Raw genomic sequence first — 25964 nt, forward strand, 5'->3', positions numbered from 1 at the left:
GCAGCTTTAACTGTCATATGATTCTGCATAGCAAATTCCCTGATGAATGGCTGGCACATAGTGCTACAGAAAAAGGAAGAGAGTGTGAACACTCATATGGACGTGTGTATTAATACAATTTTCCTATTTATAAGCAGCAGTGATGCTGTATTTGAAGGGTAGTTCCCATCTATGTGCTGTGTGCTGAGTCACTTCAGTCATGTCCGACTCTGCGACCCTATGACCTGTAGCCCTCCAGCCTCCTCCATCCATGGGGATTCTCCAGGCAAGAATACTGGAGTGGGTTGCCATGCCCTCCTCCAGGGGGTCTTCCTGATCCAGAGATTGAACCCGCATCTCTTATGTCTCCTGCTTTGGCGGGCAGGTTCTTTACCACTAGCACCACCTGGCAAGCTCATTTTGCATCTAAACAGTCAGAGAACCCAAGGAAGAAACACTGATTCTCCCTAAATATGCATGCACCCCCCCGGGGGCTCCATGTTCCCAGACTTCCTGCAGGACCACACGAGCAGTTCTGGTGGAAAGCTGTCAATGAAAGCGAGCATATCACTTCCTGTCAGAGCAGTTAGGAGTCGGGGTATAATCCTCCAACTTTCTCTTCCGCTGCCACCATGAGTCAATGACTAAGGAGGCCACAGGGATGGAGAATGTCCAGAAGGTGAAGCCTCCACTATCCGGGGCACCTGAGTGACCCTGCAGAACCAACCGATGTGCAGCAAGTACAGACTGTAAACAAGAAATCAACTTTTGTGGTTGATTTCAGCCAGTGAGGTTATGGAGTTAATTTGTTACCTCTGCATAACCTCACCATCAGAACCACAGGTGCCTTTTATAGATTGTTATTTCTAGTGATGCCCCATGCGGTGTTCTCAATATTACTTCCCTGGTGGATATTCTGCAGCAAGGTGGTTAGTAATTCAGCTGGTTTCCTCCACATGCTTGTGTTGCTTGCTTCCAGGTGGGCCAGAGTATCACAAACATGCCAGGCTTCCTGCTACGTGGTCCTCTGGTGAGGCTGTGCCTGGATCTCACATGTGTCCTGTCCCTTTTCAACACAGGTGGGTCGAGTCAAAGTCCAAGTGTCTTGGTCTATAAACTCTGTTTGAATATTCATTGTTCTTTAGAGAATTGTAGCATACAGTGTTTCAGCCCAGAATCTTAAATGATCAAATTTACTACTGCCACTAATCAAAATGACAGTAGCAAACTTCCCATTTCTGATTTTGTCCCTCATCCCATTTATTCTGTTGCATTCGAGTCCCATTTATGCAACAGAATGCTCCTCCCCTCCACAGTGCCCACCCTTGTTCAAAGCATCATCTTCCCTTCGCTGGAGCTTCCAAAACCAGCTCCCTGCTCCTCCTCTTCCTCTTGTCTCTCCATATTCCATTCTCCATTCACCAGCCTAAGGCATTCTCTCAGACATTTCATTAAGCCACTTCCCCAGTTCATCCTTCATTTTTCCCTCCTCCTCCCAAGAAGTATTCAGTGACTTTCTACTTCTTCTCTTTGGGTAGCATCCAAAGTCCTTACATGCTCTACATGATCCATCCTACCTCCCCAACTCCAGTTCCTACGATCCCTTGTCTCCACCCTTTCTGCTCCATCATGTTGGCCTTCTTCCAGGCTGTAAAATAATACTCTTGCCCATCTCAGACCCTGGGCTGAGACTGTCATCTATACACTGAATACCCCTTGAGCCAGCTTTGTCTCTGCTCTAATATGCTCACCTTTCAGATCTCAGTGGAGCATCGTCTCCCAGGGATGGCTTTCAGATCACTGAGATTAGATCAGGCTCCCTGTTCCATGCCCTCCGAATGCCCTTCAGTGTAACTAGCGTTGTCTGAAATAACATCCGTAGGTCTTCCTTTCGTTCATGTCCGCCCTCCCTACTAGACTGTAAGTTCCGTAAGGATGGACTCTGTATCTATCTGTTGCATTATACTCTCCCAGTATCTAATACACACAATGCCTATTAAAATCTAGATGCTTAATGACATGATGAACTATTAGCATTGCTATAGTTAATCCATAAATATTTAATGACTAAATTAGTGAATGAATGAGCCAAGCACATGTTGGATTTTAAGCAAGTCCACAATGCAATTTTCTCATCTTTAAAAGGCTTACTTTGGATTAAATTTTCTCTGATATTATGTCTGTGTTATAATTTCTCTGATGAAATCTTTTTTTTTTTACTTTAGTGTCTTCCTTTAGAGGAGAAGCTGAGAAGGAAAATGTCATGATTTTCCTACCTACAACAGGTAAATGAACAGGTGGTCCTTCCTAGGACAAATACAGCTTGATGCTGCTCCTACAAGGAATCTAAAATCTTCAGACTTAAAGAAGCAGAGATAAGAAAGGGGGTTGCCAGAATCTGGGGCGAGGAGGGGAGATGGGAATAGGGTGACTGGCCAGAGGTGGGATTTAGGCATATCACTTAACATTTCTGGACTTCAATTCCTCATCCTTCAAAGGGAGTGATGGATATGATGACTTTTAAGGATGTTATAAGTTTCTGGGGCTGTGCTTCCATGATACCATTTTACTCATGAAAACTTTTATTCCAGCATCTGGAAATAAACAAGTTAAGAAGGAAAAAGATGGGACTTGGCTTGGTGCAACAGGTAACTAGACCAGTCCTAAAGCCTGACTCATGCTATAACACAATGACCCATTTTCCAGTTTCTCTGTGCCTTGGTTTTTCCATCTATAAAATGGGCACAAATCACCCGTCCATTGGAATGTGACATGAAAAGTAATCATTGCAACAATAGTACTAAATGATGCAGTATGATTAAGTGGCATCTAATCCAAAACAGCTGACCTTTCAGGTCTCGGCTTTGCAGGGATGTCTCCTCCAACCCAGAGAACAGGTTGGATTCTCTGATAGAGGTGTTCCTAGCATCTTGGTATTCCCTGTTTGACTCTCCTCACATAGGATGACACATGAGTGTCTCTCCTCCCTCTAAATCACAGACAACAGACTCTGCAGACATGGAGACAGGGTCCTTTCTCGTTGACTTCTTTATACCAAACACCTAGCATTCTGCTTGGCCCTAGGTGAATGTTTATTGAAAGAATAAGGAATGAATGAATGCCTTTGGTATTTCAAGATTTCCTTTGACATTCTCTTCTTTGGCAGCATGAAATTTGCTGAGTGGGCAAGTGACTCCCTCTTCTGGAAGTGGGTTCTGACTCTTTATTACCAGGGCTTGGTTGAGCAAATTTAAGCAAGTTTCTTCTGCTCTCTGAGCCTCGGTTTCCCAACCCAGTGAAGAGAAGGGGTGGATTAGATGCCCTGCATGGGAATCCGCTTGTCTATTGATTAAAATGTGCATTTCTAGAGCACGTCCAGTGCAAGGAGACTAGAACCCCAGGGGTGGGGGAGGGATTGCAGTGCATTCAGCGATGCTGACCTTCACAAAGTCAGAGGGCAGTTATCGTACAGACCTCCGAGGCCTCTCCAGCAACGTGGGATTGGGGTTGAAGGCTCCATTTTTCTCCTGAAGGCTTTTCTCTTCCCAGTGTCTGGCCTCAGAGAAGAAGAGAGGAGAGAAAAGGGGATCGCTTTTCTTGACACTACAGGTGAGTACTCCCCCCCACACACACCCCAGTGCTCCATGATAGGCCTGGACCACTGAGATCACTTCTCCCACCATTGGACCCCCCCCCCCCCCCACCATTTCCCAACCCCCAATACCAGGGTTTCCCTGGTGGCTCAGATGGTAAAGAATCCGCCTGCAATGCAGGAGACCCAGGTTCAATCCCTGGGTTGGGAAGATCCACTGGAGAAGGAAATGGCATTGTGCTCCAGTATGCTGGCCTGGAGAATTCCGTGGACAGAGGAGCTAGGTGGGCTACAGTCCATGGGGTTGCAAAGAGTCAGACATGACTCTTTAGTGAACAACTAACACTTTCACTTTCACTTCCCAACCCCCACGGCGGGGCTGCAGCGTCTCTCCAACCCTCAGATCACTTTAGCCACAATTATTTGAACATTAAGTAAGAGTTGAAAATGACACTGTTTGCAAAAACATATAAAGCAGCATTGAGCACTGTTTCTACCTTCTCACATCTCTCCACTTGGCCGCATGCTATCAATATGTGGGCAATTGGTGGATGGATGGATGGATGGATTTAGGTACTGATGTCCGTGCTGTGTGTGTGGTGCAAAGTCACTTCAGTCATGTCCAACTCTTTGTGACCCTATGGACAGTAGCCCGTCAGGCTGCTCTGTCAGTGGGACTCTCCAGGCAAGAATACTGGAGTGGGTTGCCTTTGCCTTCTCCAGGGCATCTTCCCATCCCAGGGATCGAACCCGGGTTTCTTAGTTTCCTGCATTGGCAGGCGAGGAACAACCCCACATCCAAGGGAGAAATATCAATAACCTCAGATATACAGATGACGCCACTCTTATGGCAGAAAGTGAAGAAGAACTAAAAAGCCTCTTGTTGAAAGTGAAAGGGGAGAGTGAAAAATTTGGCTTAAAGCTCAACATTCAGAAAACTAAGATCATGACATCTGGTCCCATCACTTCATGGCAAATAGATGGGGAAACAGTGGAAACAGTGTCAGACTTTATTTTGGGGGGCTCCAAAATCACTGCAGATGGTGATTGCAGCCATGAAATTAAAAGACACTTACTCCTTGGAAGGAAAATTATGACTAACATAGATAGCATATTCAAAAGCAGAGACATTAATTTGACAAGGGTCCATCAAGTGAAGGCTATGGTTTTTCCAGTGGTCATGTATGGATGTGAGAGTTGGACTGTGAAGAAAGCTGAGTGCCGAAGAATTGATGCTTTTGAACTGTGGTGTTGGAGAAGACTCTTGAGAGTCCCTTGGACTGCAAGGGGATCCAACCAGTCCACTCTAAAGGAGATCAGTCCTGGGTGTTCATTGGAAGGACTGATGCTGAGGCTGAGACTCCAATACTTTGGCCACCTCATGCACGGAGTTGATTCATTGGAAAAGACCCTGATGCTGGGAGGGATTGGGGGCAGGAGAAGGGGATGACAGAGGATGAGATGGCTGGATGGCATCACTGACTCAGTGGACAGGAGTTTGAGTAGACTCTGGGAGTTGGTGATGGACAGGGAGGCCTGGCATGCTGCAATTCATAGGGTCACAAAGAGTCGGACATGACTGAGTGACTGAACTGACTGACTGCATTGGCAGGCAGATTCTTTACCAGTAGCACCAGCTGAGAAGCCACTGATGTCTGGGAACTATTAAGTCTGAATCTCTGAGGATGAAATCCAAGCATCAGAATTCTAGAATTGAAAACAAAATCTTTCTGGTGAGGCCAAAGGTCAGCCAGGATCCAAGCCTCTGTGTTAGACAATGTCATTATTTGTATTATATAGGACATTGAGAACTCCTGCAATTTCCTGGAGCTGATATATTATATATGAGCATCCCCTGCCAATCTCTACTCTCTCCACATGCAGAAATATTCCCTAAAATAAGTGTTCCTGTGTTTCACCCAAACTTCTCCTTTCTACTCTTGCTTGTCATTGTGTATGTCATTAGCTGTCACAGGAACTGTCTTTTATCTTCCAAATCCTTGTGCCCAACATAGAGTGTGAGTTCATGTTCAAACAGGAGGCGCATCTGCCTGAATGCTGGAAATGAGGAACTTTTTCTGTTGCCAAGAAAGGCCTGCTGGTGACATCTTTGAATCTCTTTCAGAACTACCTGCAAGGTCAGTTGATCTGTCTGCACTTAACCTCACAGAGCTGGTGAATGGGATGCTGAATAGAGCTTTAAAAGGTAACCATTTTTTTTTCTAAGCACAATCCAGGTTCATTTTTGTTTTCTTCCTGCCTCACTTCTGGACTCTCCATGACCTGGGCAAGACCCATCTTATTTCGGCATATCTCAACTCCCTCGTGTTCTGAGTGGAGGATGTGTGTCCTACTTAACTCTTGATGAGATCGAAAACATCCAAATGAAGTAGGAAGCCCGCCATCATTTTGAGAGCAAGATGAATTCCAAACACAGCACCTGTGTAGTCATCTCTAATCATAGCTATATTGTGAGCGAATTGCCAGTTTAAAGACAGATCAAGAAATTTAGTCAAGGGACACGTATTTTTGCATTTTGGGGTTTGCTTTGATTTTATTTTTGTTATTTTCAATGTTTGTTATTTTATTTTTATTTGTTCATTGTGTTATTAACCTCTATGATTGATTTAGTAATTTCTATTACAGTTCAGTATTGTTGGTGGGCATTTGCTCTTTATCTTGGTATCTCTGGCAGATAGCAAGAACTTCTTCTCTTTGTTGAGTGTCACTTCTTACAGTTCATTCGCCTTCCAAAAGTTTTCCGTGGCCATTTATAACAGTAAGTGCTGCTGGCTCTTCTTTCATTTTTTTATTTTATTGAAGTATAGTTGATTTACAGTGTTGTGTTAATTTCTGCTATATAGCAAAATGATTCATATATATATGTATATATACATTCTTTGTCATATTCTTTTCCATTATGATTTATCACAGGATATTGAATATAGTTCCCTGTGCCATACAGTAAGACCTTGCTGTTTATCCATTCCATACTAATAGTTTGCATCTGTCAATCCCAAAGTCCCAATCCATCCTTCCCTTCTCCCCTCGCCAAGCTCTTCTTGGTGTTGAGAATGGTAAGCGATGGACAGGCAGGGCCAGGCTATGTGTCAGGGTTGCTGTGTGCTTCGTTTCTCTTCACAGTTTCCAACCTGAAGACTGTGGATCCAGCCAACTTCCCCACGCGGTACTGCTACTGCTTAAACAACCGAACCAACGATTTATCAGGTTGGTACAACTCATCATGAGGCTTGCAACTGATTTTGCTTGTGCCCTTTTAGATAAGTAGAATTCCTTTTCTCCTTTGACTAAAATAAGAAAATGCCATGATATCTATTATGCTTAAATACGTGCACATTCATTGTCCCAGAAATATCCTTTCTTGGTTTTCTACCAAGAAACAGTTCTATCTGTGCAAAGGGGCAAGAACAAAATGCAGCATTGTTTAAGAGCAAAATCTGAGAATGATCTAAACACCCATCATCAGGAAAATGGTTGAATAGTCTGCTGTATAATTAAATCTTGGAAAGCAGCCATAAACAGCACATAAATATGTGCATGTGACCAGATTTGGTCTGTGTATGGAAATATTTCATGACATTTCCAATTAGAAAAAGGAACTTGCAAAATAAATAACGTGAGTAAAACAGCACTGATGAAAAAATATATGCCTATCTGAACACCGGGTGGGTGATTACCTCCAAAAAGATTAGAGTCTGGGCTTGAAATAGAAGAGTGTTGATTAAGGGAACCTGGTATTGTCTGATTTTTTTTTTCAAAGGCAGTATATTCATGTATTTACCATGTTTTCTATGATGTTTTATAATCTTATTTAAACTAATCAGCAGGTCTTAAAAAACATTCTATTCCAATGAATATAAATATGCATTTTCTTTCATATGAATTCATAATATTCATTGAAAAAAAAGTACCATAATTTATTTAATTTGTCTCCTCCTGATGCAAACTTTTTTTACAGTTCTCAGCAATGCTGTGATGAGTACCTGTGTACAATCACTTCAATTATCCCTATACGATAAAGTCTTCAAAACAGAATTGTTGTCTGACAGGACAGGGGTCTTGTGATGGTTTACATCACTAAACATTCCTCTAGAAACCTTGCATAAGTTTACACTCTGCCCAGTAACGTTTGAAAGTGTGTGCTTTTCCTCACCCTTGTTGACACTGAGTACTTTGGTGTCATTGGTGGTGACATTCATAAGTCATCACCAATTCGGTAGACAAAGGGAATTTTCCCCTACTTCCTATTATATATGAAAGTAGTCGATATCATTCATCTACATATTGTTACTCAAATCAGATAATTCAAATTTTCACCGAAACAAAGAATGTCTTCGAGGCAGTGATAACTGATTTTCTTCCAAGCCTAGGACCCGACTGTGGGAGCAACTATAAAGGAGAGTTGACAAATGTGTTGAGTAAGAGATATGTGTGAGCAGTGGTAGAAATTTTCAGAAGAATTGGCGCTTTAGCACAAGGCAGACCTCAGCTCGAATTCAAGCCCTGCCACATACTTGAAGACCTTGGGAAACTTCATCACCTCTCAGAAGCTTGCAGAGAATTTGAACTCCATCCTTGGTGTCTGGGCTCCACAGCCATGCTCATAGCTTCCATGTGATATTAATGTTGTTGTTGTTCAGTCGCCAAGTGTTGTCTGACTCTTCGTGACCCGATGGACTGCAGCATGCCAGGCTTCCCTGTCCCTCACCATCTCCCAGAATTTGCCCAAGTTCATGTCCATTGGTGATGCCATCCAACCATCTCATCCTCTATCACCCTCTTCTTCTTCTGCCTTCAGTCTTTCCCAGCATCAGGGTCTTTTCCAATGAGTCAGCTGTTCGCATCAGGTGGCCAAAGTATTGGAGCTTCAGCTTTAGCATCAGTTCTTCCATAGAGTACTCAGGTCAATTTCCTTTAAGATTAACTGGTTTGAGCTCCTTGCTTTCCAAGGAACTCTCATTATATGATGTATGTGATATTAATAGTGGACTGAAATTGTGGATTGCAGTTTCTTGGTCTGCTTATGAGTCTCTCTCCTCCACTAATCTCAGCTCCTGATGGGCAGAGATGGGGTCTTACACAGTCCTCCAGTGCCTCAGTGATGTCTGGCACAGGGTAGACACTCAGTGAATGTTAGATGAATGAATTAATAGCAATGGAGACTTTGAGAAATAGAAAATAGATGGCAAGAGAACTGAAGTACTTCCCCTCTTCAGTTTTTACATTTACCAATGTGCTAGGGACAGACTGGTCTAAACAGACATAATGAAGGATGCCTGCCTTCTTCATGGCCAAGTGTCCACACTGTGTAGGTGCACCACCACAGCACCCTCCAGGAGACTAACCGTGAACCCACGCAGGCGTGGCGATGGCGTGGCTCCAAGACTCCAGCTCAGATAGGGTAGCGCCTGCCTCCCAATGGCCTCACATGATATATGCATTTCACCAGCTGTCACGTTACCTTTTCATACCCCTCTGAGTTCCATATTTTCAATGCTCTAGGTTCTATATTTTCAAAGCTTGCCCCCAACCCCAGCTCATAACCCTAGTACTGAAAACAATCATTTATGCAAGGCATGATGGGAAACTATGCACGGGACCTCGGAAGTGTCTTTAAAAATTCACTGTTTGGGGCTCCTAGAATAAATACTCCTTGTTGTAGAAGCCAAAACCTTGCTGGGTCCTGGAAAATGATAAATGCACAGCAGAGGAGGAGGCAGCTGTGTGTGCAGGAAGTGCATGAGGAACTTTCATCGGTCAGTGGCTCCCGCCATGTTAAGACTTGTTCAGAACGTGCTCAGAGAGAGGTTTTATAGCTTGAAATGTGGTAAGATTGTCTCCGTCTCCTCCCATCAGACTTCTTAACATGGAGGGCAGGAGGAGAGCTTCCTTGTTCTATTTTGTATAGAGTTCTTGTCCCCTTTGCTAGTCTGTCATTTATAACCCACCACTAGATTTGATACCATTTTGAAAATCCGAAGTTACTTAAATTTACATCCCATGTCTGCAGAACTGCTTCCTATCCAGTGAATTTGGTGTTCTAAATCAATGAGATGAAATTGTGAGGTGTAATATGTGAACCGTGAACTTCCTGATGTTCAAGCTGGTTTTAGAAAAGGCAGAGGAACCAGAGATCAAATTGCCAACATCTGCTGGATCACGGAAAAAGCAAGAGAGTTCCAGAAAAACATCTATTTCTGCTTTATTGACTATGCCAAAGCCTTTGACTGTGTGGATCACAATAAACCATGGAAAATTCTTCAGGAGATGGGAATATCAGACCACCTGACCTGCCTCTTGAGAAATCTGTATGCAGGTCAGGAAGCAACAGTTAGAACTGGACATGGAACAACAAACTTGTTTCAAATAGGAAAAGGAGCATGTCAAGGCTGTATATTGTCACACTGCTTATTTAACTTATATGCAGAGTACACCATGAGAAACGCTGAACTGGAAGAAACACAAGCTGGAATCAAGATTGCCGGGAGAAATATCAATAACCTCAGATATGCAGATGACACCACCCTTACGGCAGAAAGTGAAGAGGAACTCAAAAGCCTCTTGATGAAAGTGAAAGTGGAGGGTGAAAAAGTTGGCTTAAAGCTCAACATTCAGAAAACGAAGATCATGGCATCCGGTCCCATCACTTCATGGGAAATAGATGGGGAAACAGTGAAAACAGTGTCAGACTTTATTTTGGGGGGCTCCAAAATCACTGCAATGGTGATTGCAGCCATGAAATTAAAAGATGCTTACTCCTTGGAAGGAAAGTTATGACCAACCTAGATAGCATATTCAAAAGCAGAGACATTACTTTGCCAGCAAAGGTCCATCTAGTCAAGGCTATGGTTTTTCCTGTGGTCATGCATGGATGTGAGAGTTGGAGTATGAAGAAGGCTGAGCACCGAAGAATTGATGCTTTTGAACTGTGGTGTTGGAGAAGACTCTTGAGAGTCCCTTGGACTGCAAGGTGATCCAACCAATCCATTCTGAAGGAGATCAGCCCTGGGATTTCTTTGGAAGAAATGATGCTAAAGCTGAAACTCCAGTACTTTGGCCACCTCATGCAAAGAGTTGACTCATTGGAAAAGACTGTGATGCTGGGAGGGATTGGGGGCAGGAGAAGGGGACGACAGAGGATGAGATGGCTGGATGGCATCACTGACTCGATGGACGTGAGTCTGAGTGAACTCCGGGAGCTGGTGATGGACAGGGAGGCTTGGCGTGCTGCGATTCATGGGGTCACAAAGAGTCGGACACGACTGAGCGACTAAAGGGATTGAACTAAAGGGAAACAAATCAGAAAAATTACTGATTTTTTTCATTACTCAATACTCTGGTCTTGCACAGCTCTTTGATACTGGCAGGGAAGGGTTTGGGTGGTGGGGGAAAGCGGGGATGTGGTGTAGGCAGGGAGGGAAATGGGAGAAGAAAGGAGATTATAGTGGTAGATCCAGAAGCTTTCTGCCTGCTTAAAATTAAGACTTGAAAAGAAACTGGTAGTATTAAAAATGGTTTAGTATTCCTCAATACACTGAACTAAATCAAACTTGTTAAATTTACTTTGAAAAATCCACATACAATATACTTTTCCCCTCACGTCTCTGAAACTTAAACCGAGCTTCAGAAATGTAACCTCCCTCAATCTGTCTTACAGATTTCACCGCCCTCCTGGTGGACGTCATTGGAAATTCTACCAGCTACCTCACAGAGATTTTTAAGTCAACTTCCATCCTCTCAGGTGTGCCCATCTTGAAAATGCTTGGCAAATATTGAGATTTGGCACTCAGCACGGAATATGGAAAAGCAGGGCTCCTAAATAAGGAGTTAGCCTTTTTTTCCTGTTAACAACTGGAGCTAGAAATTTCCAACTTAATTGTCATTTCAACCAAAGACTTAACAGCTTCAGGCCCATTGCTAAGTCCTGCTGTGTCCTGGTCTGTCTTGCAGTTAGTCAAACGAATGGATCCGACTGCATCTTCATCTGCGTGATGACAGGAAAGTCAGGTGAGCCACCAGCAGCCATTCTTCGACCAGCTCTCTGAGCTGAGTGTTGCACACAAACTCTCCAACAGGTAAGCCCAAGATTTGACCCTGTTGGTGTGGTGTCTGCAGGACGGAATCTTTCTGACTTCTGGGAGCTGGTGGAAAAGTCCCCTGTTATCAATTACACATTTACCAGCAACATATCTGGCGTTCTGGGTGAGTGTAACCCTCCCAAACTCCTACAATAGAGTCTCTAGACCAGGGTCCCAGCTAGCAAGCTGAAGATTGAATGCTGTGCTCAAGTATTTTATTTAGCTGTACTGTGTTAAAATCAGAGGATTTTGTCACTAAATTTTTTTTAGATTTCTAGATTTTTTTTGGCAAAAGACCTGGCAGCCCTGGGTCCTCCCTCCCACTCCTGTCAACAAGCAAATGGAGTTGAGTTGCCATCTGCCCTGTTAGGAGAGACCCCTTTCTCCTCTTCCATAGCCCTCACCTCTCCCTGTTGCCTTGCACTTCTTTTCTCATATAAACTACCTGAATTTTGTAGGTATTTGAATTTGTGACCCTATTGTAAACATTGCCACTCCGTAATACCTAGATACCATCCAGATACCAGATACCATCCAATCCCAGATACCATCTTCTGCCCCTCCATACTCACACCTACCCATCTTCCTGCATTTTCTCTGGCACCAGGTGGCATTTTGGGTCACCTTAAAGCTTTTTCTTCTACACTTAGCTGTCATTTCTAGCCGAGTAAAGTTTCTGCAATGTGGCTGATCTTCCAAGACCATTTGCTACTGCTCTGATGATCTTAGTTCAAGTTCTCATCACCCACCTTTACTATGCTGCTAAGTCGCTTCAGTCGTGTCCGACCCTGTGCGACCCCATAGATAGCAGCCCACCCAGCTATCCTGTCCCTGGGATTCTCCAGGCAAGAATACTGGAGTGGGTTGCCATTTCCTTCTCCAATGCATGAAAGTGAAAGTGAAGTCCTGTCCGACTCCTAGCGATCCCGTGGACTGCAGCCTACCAGGCTCCTCCATCCATGGGACCTTCCCAGCAAGAGTACTGGAGTGGGTTGCCATTGCCTTCTCCATCCAGTTAATCAATCTCCTTTGACCCAGTCTTTTATTTCTCTGAAATATCCATCCATTCCCAAAAGAGTGATAATATGATTGGGTTATATCTTTCTACTGCTCAGAACTCCTAATTCAGCAGCAGAGTATCTGAAATCGTTAGTAAGCAGTATACATTTCTCTATCATCAAGCCCACACTCATCTACTCTCTTTACATAAATCTGTTGCTAAAACTCTATTGAAACCCCTGCCTCTTCTTGCAGATGGCATACGTCTCCACACCTTTGGAATCTTGCTGTTATCCCAGAATGGAACTTCTCTACTTTTCCGTATTTAAGAATCTAATTTGTCTGTCAATGGCTAACTCAGCTACTGACTCCTCTTTCCAACAAAATTAGTCTTCTGTCCTCTGCAATCCTACAACACTCATTTGGACTCTCTGTTACTCCAGGTTGAATCACAGATGACTTTATCTGTGTGTCTCCTCAAGGAATCACACTTGAAGGCAGAGGCTGAGCCTCCGTTAGCTCCACAGTCTGCCTTCATCTTGATGCCTCACACTGTTCCTTGTGCACAGTAGGTTCTTCATCAGTGTTCCTTGGAGTGAAATGAAGTTTGCAATCAACCTCCAATTCCACTTCACAAGGCTGCCTTGATTGGTATTTATTGTAGGTAGGGTGTGAGGGTGTGCTAAGTCGCTGCAGTCGTGTCCAACTCTTTTATGACCCCATGCACTGTAGCCCAGTGGACTCCTCTGTCCCTGGGATTTTCCAAGCAAGAATACTTGAGTGGATTGCCATGCCCTCCTCCAGGGGCTCTTCCCGACCCAAGAATCAAACCCATGTCTCTTATGTCTCCTGCATTGGCAGGCGGGTTCTTTACCATTAATGCAACCTGGGAAGCCCCTTATTGAAGGGCATCTCTTAGTTATGGAAGTTATCAACTTGTGCTTGATAAAGAGATGCAATGGGCCATTGGTGGGTTCCTTTCAGTTCTGAGGACAGATTTGAGGGTTAAGCCAATCTCACTTCTTCAGAGAGTCCTTCCATGACTTTCCACTCCCAGTCTCAATTAGATCTCCCCTTTTGTGCTCTTTCTGTAAAATTTTCCAAGCAACAACTGCTTGGGAAGAGAGAATGTGTTGACCCAAGGTTGATGTGCTTGATGGCAGTCACCTGTCTGAGTGACGGTTTGATTGGCAGGTACTCAGCCCCATGTCCACTTATCTGGGAGCAAGGACCAGGCTTCTAGTGCATGTGGAGTGATGCTGGGCCAGGAGTAAGGCAAGAGAGAGGAAATAAGGTTGCAGGGCCACCTTCTGCAATTGCACTGGTTGTGCCCAACACATAGTTCCCTGCCAAACAGGCAACTAGGGGCTGAAACCCCACCTGTCTGCAGGCCAGCCTTTGTCTACCCAGAGGATGGGACCTTATGGGCTACTGGGAACCTGTCCTGTTCTGACATGGGCCCCCATTCCCTAAGCCACCCTTCCGCCGAGGTAGGCTTAGTGAACACTTGAGTCTCTTCCTCCTTCTTTTCATGGAGCATCCAAGGACACTGCGGGGATCTTCCTCTGAATGAAGCCTTCCTGCTGTCTTTGTAGGGGGCTTCTTGGGTGGCTCAGTGAGTAAAGAATCCACCTGCCAATGCAGGAGATGCAGGTTCGATCCCTGGGTTGGGAAGATCCCCTGGAGGAGGGCATGGCAATCTACTCCAGTATTCTTGCCTGGAAAATTCCATGGACAGAGGAGCCTGGGGAGCTACAGTCCATTGGGTCACAAAGAGTTGGACATGACTGGACTGGCATGCACGCGCATGCTGTCTTTGTGGGAGACTATCTTTCACGTGTTTTCTTCCTGAGAACCCCTAGTTCCCAGATTTCACCTCTGGCCCCTAATCATACCCCCAGGGCACTTGAGCAAACCTAAGCACTCTTCCAGGGACCAGCGTCAGAGCCACGGAGGAGCAAAGGGCTGCGAGGTGGGCAAGGACTCTGATGGGCGTCAGGTTCTGTTCAGGAAACACGTCAAGTGTCTGATGCTTTTGGGTCTGACAGCTTTGCATTTTGGGCACAGAGCTTTTTCCAGCAGTGTTTTCAGGGCATGATATTTCAGCTTAGTTTCATCTCACTCAAGGAGAAGCCCTCTTCTTGGTGATGTCAGGTACTGTTCCGAGTGATTTTGAAGCTCTGTATTGTGTATATTTGCCATCCAACGACCTTCCAGTGGCTCGACAGTTCTTTGTGTCCAAAATATCAGCATAGTAAAGCTGCTCTTGACTGTCTCCTTAAATGCACAGCTACCAGGGCGTCAGCCCTGACTTCACAGCTCACACCCACAAGCCAGCAAACACTACCGAGGACGAGCCCCCCACGTGGAGCCCAGAGGCCTGGAGTGTCCGCTCTGAGGACCTCTTCTGGGACAGACACAACACCTCCTTCAGAGGAAGAGCAGGCCTTGAACACAAACATGCTTCCTGAGACTCCCAGCAGAGCCACACCCAAGGCCACAGCCAGAGCCACAGCCACCCTGGACATGGCCTCTCCCACCCTCCTGGCCTCCGGTAAGGCTTCTCACCCTCTCCTCTCCTGTCTTGTTTGCCCACCCCCCACCCCAGTTCCCTCTGGGCTCGGATAAATAAGTGAAATCCTTCCTTTATCCCTTCTCCACCAACCCCTTTCTTCAGCATCCCTTAAATAAGAAATGTGAACCATTTTGGGTCTAATGCGTATAAGCAAAGGTGACAAACATCACTGGCATAATGTCTTTCTAATGTTTATTTTTTATAGCTTTTTACATTTTGATGTAGTTCAACATTCACAGTTGCAAAAATAGTACAGAAGTTTCCTGGTGCACTTCATGCAAGCATCCTCCAATAGTATCTTACATAATTGTGTTATATTGTAACATCAGGTATTTTTATTTCAGCAAAGCGGTTGGGAATATCTCTCCTGAAATTCACACACTAATGAAATGAAATGAACTCAGTATTTTACGGCAGGCAGGGTTAGGCTGGATAATGATGCCAAGAATACGTTAATGACTTGATGTCAGTGTAAAAACTGCTGCCAATGACCTGCTGAGAAGTTCTGCCTTTCCCATCATGTTTGTGGACACTGATCAGTGGTATTACCACTAAAAATGTAAAAGGCATGCTAATCTTATTTGGAATAAGATACAACTGAGATAACTCTTTCATTAAAAGACAGTTATGCCTCAATGAGCTCCAACACTGGACCAGAGTCACCAGAATTCATTCATTCATTTACTTGTCAATGCATGTATGTAATATCAGACCACAGGCTAGCTGTTAAAAAAAAAAGAAGCCCCACAGCTCTATAAATGTTCTCTTTCCTTCCTGAGCTCTCAGACCTCGGAGAGAGGCATAGGCAAGCAAACTGATCAGTTGTTATTCAGCCTACAAAGAGCTATTATTCTAGAGAACCCAGAGAGAGGCTCCCCTGAGAAGGATGAGAATTGATAAAATGTCAGGCAGGCAGGGAAACAAAACTGAGGAAAAGGAATCAGCTTCACTAACTAGAAAAGTTTGTAGTAATATATCTGTACCTGGACAGTTATACAAGAGAAGAAAACTTTCTGGTATAACATGAAAAAAGATGTGATTGCAGGTGGCAAGGGGAATCATAAAATACCTAGCTATCACCCTAACAGGGAAAGTGCTAGTTTTATGTAAGAAAAACTGCGTAAAACTTTAACAGGAGTAATAAAAGCATGTTTAAATAAAGTGATATATCATGTTCTGGATGAGAAATCTGAATATTTTTAAAATGGCAACTGTTTCCAACTTAACTTATAGAGTTAAGATCCTCCCAGGAGTTTAGTTTTGTAAAAACTTGAAAAAAATTTTTTTTTTATTCCTACCATGGGAATGAGCAAGTGAAAACCATCTGACAAGTTTTGTTTAAAAGATCAGCAAGAGAAGACTTGTCTTAATAACCATCCTGTGATATTGTCAGGCTGGCATCATCATCACCACCACCTCCGTTTTAATGGTAAAGCTAAAAAGAATTTGATAACTTGCCCCAAAATTCACAGCACAGAGGAGCGGGGAACAGAATTTACATCTCCAGGTCTCCTCACCTTAAACCTTGTAAACTTTTCACTATGCCACATGATTAGAAATGTATTGCTTAAATTTCAGAGCCCACCATCCCCCAGACACACACTCTAGCTGATTGTTTAGTGACCTAGGAATTTGGAGAATTTTTTCCTTACTTGGTAGTTAGGAAAACGAAGTTTAGTTTGGTTCCCTTATTCCAGTTCAGGACAGAGCTGAAATCCCTAGACAATCTATATTATACGTGCACATTGCATATACCCTTTGATTATATCTCAATGTCTTGCCAATTTCACATCTGAGTCAAGGCAGCCAAGCATGTACATGCCCTGTTACCGTGCAGCTACTAGGAAGGTGGCCAGAACTCCACGGGTGACGGCCCACAGACAGGCACAGGCTTCCACTCTACCCACGCCCTGGGCTCAGGTCACCAGTGAGAAAACTCCTGGAGGGCCTCCCTGGGAGACCCTTCCCTCCTTGCCTACATCTCCTAAGGCCGAGGAGACTATGAACACAAGGAGCCTTTCCCAGCCTCCTGCCGGGACAGCAGCCGCAGTTGGCAGCCCGATCCAGACCAACCCGGCCTCAGGTAAGAGAGAATGCCCACTCCTCCCTCCACTGTTGCTGTTGTTTAGTTGCTGAGTCACGCCCGACTCCTTTGTGACCCCATAGACCGTAGCCCGCTAGTCTCTGCCAGAACCCTCTGTCCACCTGTCCACGAGATTTCCCAGGCAAGAATCCCGGAGTGGGTTGCCATTTCTTTCTCCAGGGGATCTTCTCGACCCAAGGATCAAACCTGTGTCTCCTTCATTGGCAGGTGGATTCTTTACCACTGAGCCACCAGGGAAGCCTCCTACCTCTATTAATTACATATAAATATAATGATATGCACATTAAAATATAATCACAATATGAGGATGGCCTGAGCTCTGAAACTTTGTTGTCTGATTCCAATTATGTGTTTATGTATTTATGTGTGTATGCATGTGTGTGTAATAAATATACACAGAAAATTAAAAATAGACTGGAAAGAAATTCACAGCACGTTAACCTTGACTGTATCTGGGAAGCAGAGAGGATTTTGATTTTTCATCACTGCGGTGTCATGGATTTTCCATATTTTCTACTTCTGTAACCAGACAAAAGTGGTTTCTGTGCTTTCTAAAACTCTGTTTATTTACTTTTGGCCGTACTGGATCTTTGTTGCTGCTCGGGCTTCTCTCCAGTTGCATGCAGTAGGCTCACTGCAGTGGCTTCTCTTGTGCAGCACGGGCTCCAGGGCGTGCTCTGGCCTCAGCAGTTGCAGCTCCCGGGCTCCAGAGCTCAGGCTCAGTAGTTTTGGCTCACGGGCTTGGTTGCTCTTGGCATGTGGGATCTTCCAGGATCAGGGATTGAATTCATATCTCCTGCATTGGCAGGCAGGTTCTTTACCACTGAGCCACCGGCGAAGCCTGGTTTGTGAGTTTTTAAAATGACTTCTGATCCCTGTAGCCAGACGCCCTTCTTCTAGGCAACTGTGTTCAGTGGATCGCAGCAGTCTTCACGGCTGCGCCATTTCTAACTGACTTTTGCATCCTCAGTATCCTCCCAGGTACCTGGCTTGAACAGGCAGCAGGGGATGAACAGGGCAGGACCAGTGTCAGGGCACAACTTCTGCTCAGGCACCCTTGGAAGACAGCCAAGCTCACCTCTCCCTCTTCTCATCCCAGGTCCATCCACCCCCGGCACACAGACTCCAAGTCCTACCAAGGCTCCAGCCCCCAAATATCTGCAGGCAGGTAAGAATGTGGCCTTGCAAAGGGCAATGCTATACCCCAGGTGGGAAGCATAGTTTAAGCACAGTGGCATGAGGCGATGGGGGTGTCTGCAGGCAGACCAAGCTTGCTATTGTACTTTACTGGTTCTAGAAGGAAAAGAGGCAGAGAACTAAGTCTTGCTGTGCTAGTAAATGACCCTGTAATCTTCATAAATCACTTCCTCTTTCTTGACTACCATTTCTCTATAGATTTGAGAGCTCTTTAAGATGCCATGATTCTCTGGTTGTATGTATAACCCAAGACCACTTCATTTTGACCTTTGTGAGGCCATTATCACCTATGCAGGTGACCTCCCTGCCGTGTGGACCTTTATACCTGGTGAAGAGTCAGCCTTGATCCCAGGAACCCACCAATTTTCAAGTATGTACCAGCGCCCTGTCCCTCCTATAGCTTGTGTTTGTTTTGGACAAAGTTGTATACCATAATAAAAAGAGGTTTGTTTGATAAATTTAGATTCAGACTGCTGGGATTAAATCTTAGCTCTGGTATTTACTGGTGAGGTACCTTCCTGCACTCAATTTCCAGAATTCAGTTTCCTCTGCTGTAAAGCGAGAATGATAATAATTACTGTGGGCACTAAAAATGTCTCTTCTCTGCAGAGTTTTGTATTGAGTAAGATAATGTGTGTGGAAGTGATTTGGAACTGGACAGCACCATATAACTTAATTCAAACAACTTTTATTGAATGAACGCCCATTGAGAAAGTGCTGTACGCTTTGCAAATGCAAGCCATTCTTACAATGAGCATGATGTCAGAAGAAAGAGAGGAAGGAGGAAAGGATGACTGCAAAATCCAACCCCTGGGGCTTCCCTGACAGTCCACCGGTTAACACTACGCTTCTCCAAAGCAGGGATGCAGGGGGCATGGGTTCGATCCCTGGTCGGGGAACTAAGATCCTACGTGCTGCATGGTGCTGCCCCCGCTAAAAAAGTGATATTACTAGGATCATATAATATGCAACCTTTAATGCAATTATACCTCAGTTAAAAAGAAAGAAAGAACTTTAACAATAAAAAGAAGAAAGAGGGAATTCCCTGGTGGTCCAGTGGCTAGTGGAAGACTTCTTGCTTCCAATGCAGGGAGCTTGAGTTTGATCCTTGACCAGGGAACTAGATCCCACATGCTGAAACTAAGACCTGGTGCAGCCAAATAAATAAATAATTTGTTTAAAAAGACTGTTACAGTTACTTGAAGAAATTGACAATCGTTATTATCAAATAAAGTAACTCAAAGATTTTCATCTGAAAAAAATAAAATGACCCTTAGAAGCTCTTTTACAGCCCATGCAAACTAGAAAAACTTATAGTGATGTCATCCAGCCCTATTAGCATTTTTTTTATTTTTAATGTTTTAATCTTATTTTTATATCTTTTAAAACATGCTTTTTTAATGTAGGCTATAATGCAGATAGAATAACATTTTTTAAAATTTTAATTGAATTGTAGTTGGCTTGCTGCTGCTGCTAAGTCGCTTCAGTCGTGTCCGACTGTGTGTGACCCCATAGACGGCAGCCGACCAGGCTCCCCCGTCCCTGGGATTCTCCAGGCAAGAACACTGGAGTGGGCTGCCATTTCCTTCTCCAATGCATGAAAGTGAAAAGTGAAAGTGAGGTCTCTCAGTCGTGTCCGACTCTTCGTGATTCCATGGACTGTAGCCCACCAGGCTTTTCCGTCCATGGAATTTTCCAGGCAAAAGTACTGGAGTGAGATGCCATCACCTTCTCCGAGTTGGCTTGCAATGTCACATTAATCACTGCTCTAAGGCAAAGTGGTTCAGTTACATACCTATATGCAATATATATATTTTGTAATATTCCTTTCCATTATGGTTATCATAAGATATCAAATATAGTTGTCTGTGCTATATAGTAGGTCCTTATTGTTTATCCATTTTATATATAAAACTTATATCTGTCAAGCCCTAAAAAAAAGAAAAATTCGATCCCCAGCTGTTGAGTGCCATTAACTTCTGTTCTGTTTGAAAGGCCATCCCTATATGTACACTTCATTCTTTTTTTTTAACTTTTTATTTTGTATTGCAGTATAGCAGATTAACAATATTGTCATGGTTTCAGGTGAACTGTGAAGAGATTCAGCCAATACATTTGCATGTATCCATCGTCCCCTAGACTCCCCTCCCACCCAGGCTGCCACACAACACTGAACAGAGCTTTCTGCGCTCTACAGTAGGCCCTGGGTGTGTACTTCATTCTTAGGGAATTCAAGAGGAAACCCTGTTCTGGGCTTGCATGGGGGTTTTCAGGACTCCTGACAGAGGTTCAGAACTTGGGGTTTCTGTGGTCTGCACTGCATTTTCCCAACTTTTGAAGGTCCAGCTCTCTCCTTTGTTTCTGTGGAGCCAGTTTGCAGAAGATAGAAATGGATACAAAGCGAGTCTTTCAAAGGTGGTTGAGTTCTCAGGTCCCTCCCACTCCTGGATGCCTTTCAAGACTAGTTTCCTGAATGTTCCTGGACCATCCAGTCACATGTCAACACGGCATTATTAAATTGCTGGACCCTGCACCATCTCCTTTATCATATCACCTAAGATCTGCCTTGGCCCTGCTCTAAACCTGCAGTGAATGGTGAATGGGCCTTTCAGACACAAAGATTTGATTATGTTACCATAGGAAATTACAGCCCTTTTTTCTCCAGGTTCTAAAGAAACACACGAGAGGTGCAGATGGGGGCAGTGGTTGGACTGAATTTTAGAAAATGCGTTGGCTGTATCTCTCTCGATCTCTCCCTGGAGAAGGAAATGGCACCCCATTCCAGTATCCTTGCCTGGAGAATTCCATGGACAGAGGGGCTTGACAAACTACAGTCCATGGGATCACAAAGAGCTGGACCTGCCTTAGTGACTAAACAATAACAGTCTGGATCTATATCTGTATCCGTTGTTGTTCTTTAGCCACTAAGCCGTGTCCGACTCTTTTGTGACCACATGGACTATAGCCTGCCAGGCTCCTCCGTCCATGGGATTTTCAGGCAAGGATACTGGAGTGGGTTGCCATTTTCTTCTCTAAGGGATCTTTCCAAACCAGGGATTGAACCCACATCTCCTGCATTGGCAGGTGTATTCTTTACCATTGAGCCACCAGGAAAGTCCATCTCTACCCATGTTATCTATCTCTATATAGCTCTAGGTATCCATCATCCCATCCATCTAATGAGGAATGTAAAGTTTCTCTAGGAATTTTCAGGGAGACCATCTCTGATTCCCTCCAGGAATTGGACCCTCACCTTTTTTCCTCTCTCTCTAGGATCTCTCACAGCAGCTTTGATAGTCATGGTGAAGCAAGGCCATGTTTACCTGTTGGTCCAGAGCTACCTGAGACCAGGGGCGAGACAATATTCACCCAGCACAGTCCCTAACAAAGGGAAGAGAAGTGAAGTGAAAGTCGCTCAGTCATGTCCGACTCTTTGCAACCCCGTGGACTGTAGTTCATGGAATTCTCCAGGCCAGAATACTGGAGAGGGTAGCCTTTCCCTTCTCCAGGGGATCTTCCCAATCCAGGGATCGAACCCAGGTCTCCCGCATTGCAGGCAGATTCTTCACCAACTGAGCCACAAGGGAAGCCCAAGAATACTGGAGTGGGTAGCCTATCCCTTCTCCAGGGAATCTTTCCAACCCAGGAACTGAACCAGGGTCTCCTGCATTGCAGGGAAGATGCATGCTAAATGCTTGTTGATGTGACTGGTCTGGGATTGCATCTTCCAGGGTGTCCTGAGCCGCTCCCTAAGGAGGAGGCTATGATCGCTGCTCCCCTCGTGCTGACAGTGCAGAAGCTCAACCCTTGTCTGATGGAGCTGTGCCGCTTCTTCCAGCAATGCCTCTGCACGAGCCAGAAGAAAGAGCCCAAGATGCAGGCTGGGAGGTAACCTGAGCCACTCACTACTCTTTGCATCCAGTACTTACAGACTTCTGACTCTGCTTGGCTCCTCTGCAGGCTACTAGGCGGCCAGGCGTTAAATAACTAACACACAGGTGACAGCGGTACCTTGAGGAATGCACTTCCCAGTAGGTCTTCTGCTGTACTGTCACCTTCTCGAGAGCCAGGATGGAACCCCATTCATTTCTGGGTCCCCAGAGCCAAGGGGGGTGGCCATGCCACAGTGCAGTCAGGTGTTGTCAAGTTGACTTGCTGCATCTGCTGTTACAAATCTGCTGGAATTGTGTTACATTGTGTTACATCTGCTGGAATAATTACAGGGGCCTTTGAGCTGTCCTGAGCCCCAGTGCCCTCAGTTCAGTTCAGTTCAGTCACTCAGTCGTGTCCGACTCTTTGCAACCCCATGAACCGCAGCACACCAGGCCTCCCTGTTCATCACGAACCCCTGGAGTTCACTCAAACCCATGTCCATTGTCAGTGATGCCATCCAACCATCTCATTCTCTGTCATCCCCTCCTCCTGCCCTCAATCTTCCCCAGTATCAGGGTCTTTTCAAATGAGTCAGTCCTTACTATCAGGTGGCCAAAGTATTGGAGTTTCAGCTTCAACACCAGTCCTTCCAATGAACACCCAGGACTGATCTCCTTTAGGATGGACTGCTTGGATCTCCTTGCAGTCCAAGGGACTCTCAAGAGTCTTCTCCAACACCACAGTTCAAAAGCATCAGTTCTTCGGTGCTCAGCTTTCTTCACAGTCCAACTCTTATATCCATACATGACTACTGGAAAAACCATAGCCTTGACTAGATGGACCTTTGTTGACAAAGTAATGTCTCTGCTTTTTAATATGCTGTCTAGATTGGTCATAGCTTTTCTTCCAAGGAGTAAGCATCTTTTAATTTCATGGCTGCAATCACCATCTGTAGTGATTTTGGAGCCCAAGAAAATAAAGTCAGCCACTGTTTCCCCATCTATTTCCCATGAAGTGATGGGACTGGATGCCATGATCTTAGTTTTCTGAATGTTGAGCTTTAAGCCAATGCCCTCAGCCTGGTATGATTTATTAGAAGAGAATAATCAGAGCATTTTGTCTATTGTTTAGTCACTAAGTCATGTCTGGCTCTTTTGCACCCCATAGACTGTAGCTCACCAGGCTCTTCTGTCCCTGGAATTTCCCAGGGATTTTCCTTCTCCAGGTAAGTTGAAGGTGATAGAACCTGGGGAATCTTTACTGCCAAGCTCTGCATGAGCAATCGGTGCTCCCCAGAAGCTTCCCAGATGGCACTAGTGGTAAAGACTCCTTCGTCCCAGTTCAGGAGACATAAGAGATGCAAGTTCAATCCCTGGATCTGGAAGATCCCCTGGAGGAGGGCATGGCAACCCACTCCAGTATCCTTGCCTGGAGAATCCCATGGACAGAGGAGCCTGGTGGGCTACAGTCCACGGGGATGCAAAGAGTCGGACACAACTGAGGCGACTTAGCACAGCACAGAAGATACTAGAATCACAGAATGATAGAAATGGAAGCAATTAGAGAATGTTTAGCCCAGCCTCCTTGTATATCAGGTGAAGGATTGACAGGGAAGTGGATTCCCAGAGTCCGACATCGAGCCAGTGATACAACTTGCATAGAAAACTCTTCTTCCTAATGATATGTGTGACCTTTTCACTGAAGCCCTTTGAAGCAATCTCTATAGTCACCAGCCAAGAGCAGGATGTTGTCTTGCTAGGTATTGGCTGCATGGTTAACCCTAACAGCCCTGGACTCTGACCACCTCACACAAAAGTAGATGAATATCACCACTGATCGATCACTTATGGTAATTCTGGCACCATTGGGGAACTTTGCAAACAGTATCTCCTATCTTCCGCAGGATACCCTATGAGTGTAGATTCTATTATTGTCTTTTGTTTGTATATGAAAAAACTAAGGCTCAAAGAATTAAGTAATCAGCCTGAAGTCACACGTCCTGGCAAGTCCTGATGGTAGAACTAAGAATAAGTCTTTCTGACTCTAAAGTCTGAACTTTTTCCTGTGAAGACTCATTCTCTACCTTTCCTCCCACAGCCTATAAAGATGGAGAGAGAGAATTTTTTGTTGTGAATAATTAGCCATTATGACTTTCTTTTTTAGATGGTTCTCTTCTAATAGCCACAAAGGATAATAATTACTCTCAACTGTGATTTCAATCTTTAGGTATTGTCTTGACTACTATTCCTGGTTTCTGAAGAATGCAACATACATCTGTCAGAGGGTGAAAAGGATATTCCAGTCACACAGTAAGTACACAGCCAGACTATTTTACAAAAAAGGTCTAGAACTCTGCCTTAGCACAGGATCAATAGGAGGAGGTGTAACTCATTTAGTGATCATGAATCCTAGACAAAAAGTCTAGGGTATTCTGAGTTCCCTTCGCCTAACAGTTTGAAAAAAAAAAAAGAGCAGGAGTCAGCCCAGCAAAGCATTGTGTCTTTCCGTGTGCTCTTGGGCAAGCTTCTTCCCCTCCCTGAGTCTCCCTGTAAGCTCTAAAGGCAAAGACAAATGAAACAGGAGATAATCGCCATGTAAGCACTCAAATGCCTGATCAGAGCAAAGTACATACACATGATTCAAGAAAAAGACTGCAGCCTGACCTGTTACAAGTGGGGTGTAGGGTACCCCCATCCTTGTCCTCAGGCATCCTCGGAGGCCAGACATCTTCGTTTTAATTTTCACTCCTGCTGACGAAAGTGGTTGACTCCTGCTGACGAAAGTTGTCTGTTCCCAAAAGCAAAAGTGTGGCCATTTTATTGTTCCATCTTCCTGAACTGTCTGGCCAAGGGAATCTGGCTTCCTAAAAATCATGGAACCAAGTTGAACCCTGAAAAACCCCTGCAAAATGTAACTCAAATATAAGCCGAGTGGTCATATGGCCGTGCATTATTATTACAACAGTCAAACAAAAAACAATGCAGCCCTCCAGTCCTCCCTTGTGGCTTTCATTTAATTAATTGATTTATATTTGGCTGCGCTGGGTCTTCACTGCTGTGCGGGCTTTTCCCTAGCTGCTGAGAGCAGGGCTACTCTCCAGCCACAGTGCGCAGACTTCTCATTGCAGGGGCTTCTCTTGTGGATCTCAGGCTCTAGGGCACGCGGGCTTCCATAGTTGCAGTTCCTGGGCTCCAAGGACACAGGCTGAATAGTTGTTGCACACGGGGTTAGCTGCTCCATGGCACGTGGAATCCTCCCTGACCAGGGATTGAACCCGTGTCTCCTGCATTTGCAGGCGGATTCTTTACCACTAAGCCACTAGGGAAGCCTGGAAAGCGGAGTCTTGATCACTGGACCACCAGTCCTTGCACGAACTCCTTCATTCTCTGACATTGACTCTGAGTAACACCCTGTCCAGTGCAGTGCCCTCTAGGAAGAGCCTGAGCCAGAATTTATTTCTCTGTAGCATTCCCTTCTCTCTCTTCTTTTTTTTTTTTTCCAGCCTTAAAACAAAAATGCCTTGAGAACATCTGCAAGTCTGTTTGA

General features: G+C 44.7%; 1 protein-coding gene across 1 annotated transcript; it reads left to right on the top strand.

Moving 5' to 3' along the window:
• Positions 1 to 979: 979 nt before the first annotated feature.
• HHLA1 (HERV-H LTR-associating 1) lies at positions 980 to 25964 on the top strand. Its single transcript, XM_052652051.1, has 15 exons — positions 980 to 1058; positions 2205 to 2264; positions 3529 to 3588; positions 5697 to 5777; positions 6267 to 6350; positions 6716 to 6799; positions 11250 to 11333; positions 11543 to 11599; positions 11708 to 11800; positions 14960 to 15223; positions 18448 to 18516; positions 18841 to 18915; positions 22277 to 22433; positions 24645 to 24727; positions 25921 to 25964. The coding sequence occupies exons 1-15, from the start codon at positions 980 to 982 to the stop codon at positions 25962 to 25964; spliced, it is 1374 nt and encodes a 457-aa protein (XP_052508011.1).

Source organism: Budorcas taxicolor, chromosome 14, assembly GCF_023091745.1.
Source record: "Budorcas taxicolor isolate Tak-1 chromosome 14, Takin1.1, whole genome shotgun sequence".
Lineage (NCBI taxonomy): Eukaryota > Metazoa > Chordata > Mammalia > Artiodactyla > Bovidae > Budorcas > Budorcas taxicolor.

Bases quoted from the DNA above. Each gene is read 5' to 3' on its own strand.
- HHLA1 (XM_052652051.1), top strand. From the start codon at position 980: ATGCCAGGCTTCCTGCTACGTGGTCCTCTGGTGAGGCTGTGCCTGGAT. The intron at 11,801-14,959 runs GTAACCCTCCCA...TTAAATGCACAG, and splicing joins ATCTGGCGTTCTGGGTGAGT to CTACCAGGGCGTCAGCCCTG. The intron at 18,916-22,276 runs GTATGTACCAGC...TGCATCTTCCAG, and splicing joins AGGAACCCACCAATTTTCAA to GGTGTCCTGAGCCGCTCCCT.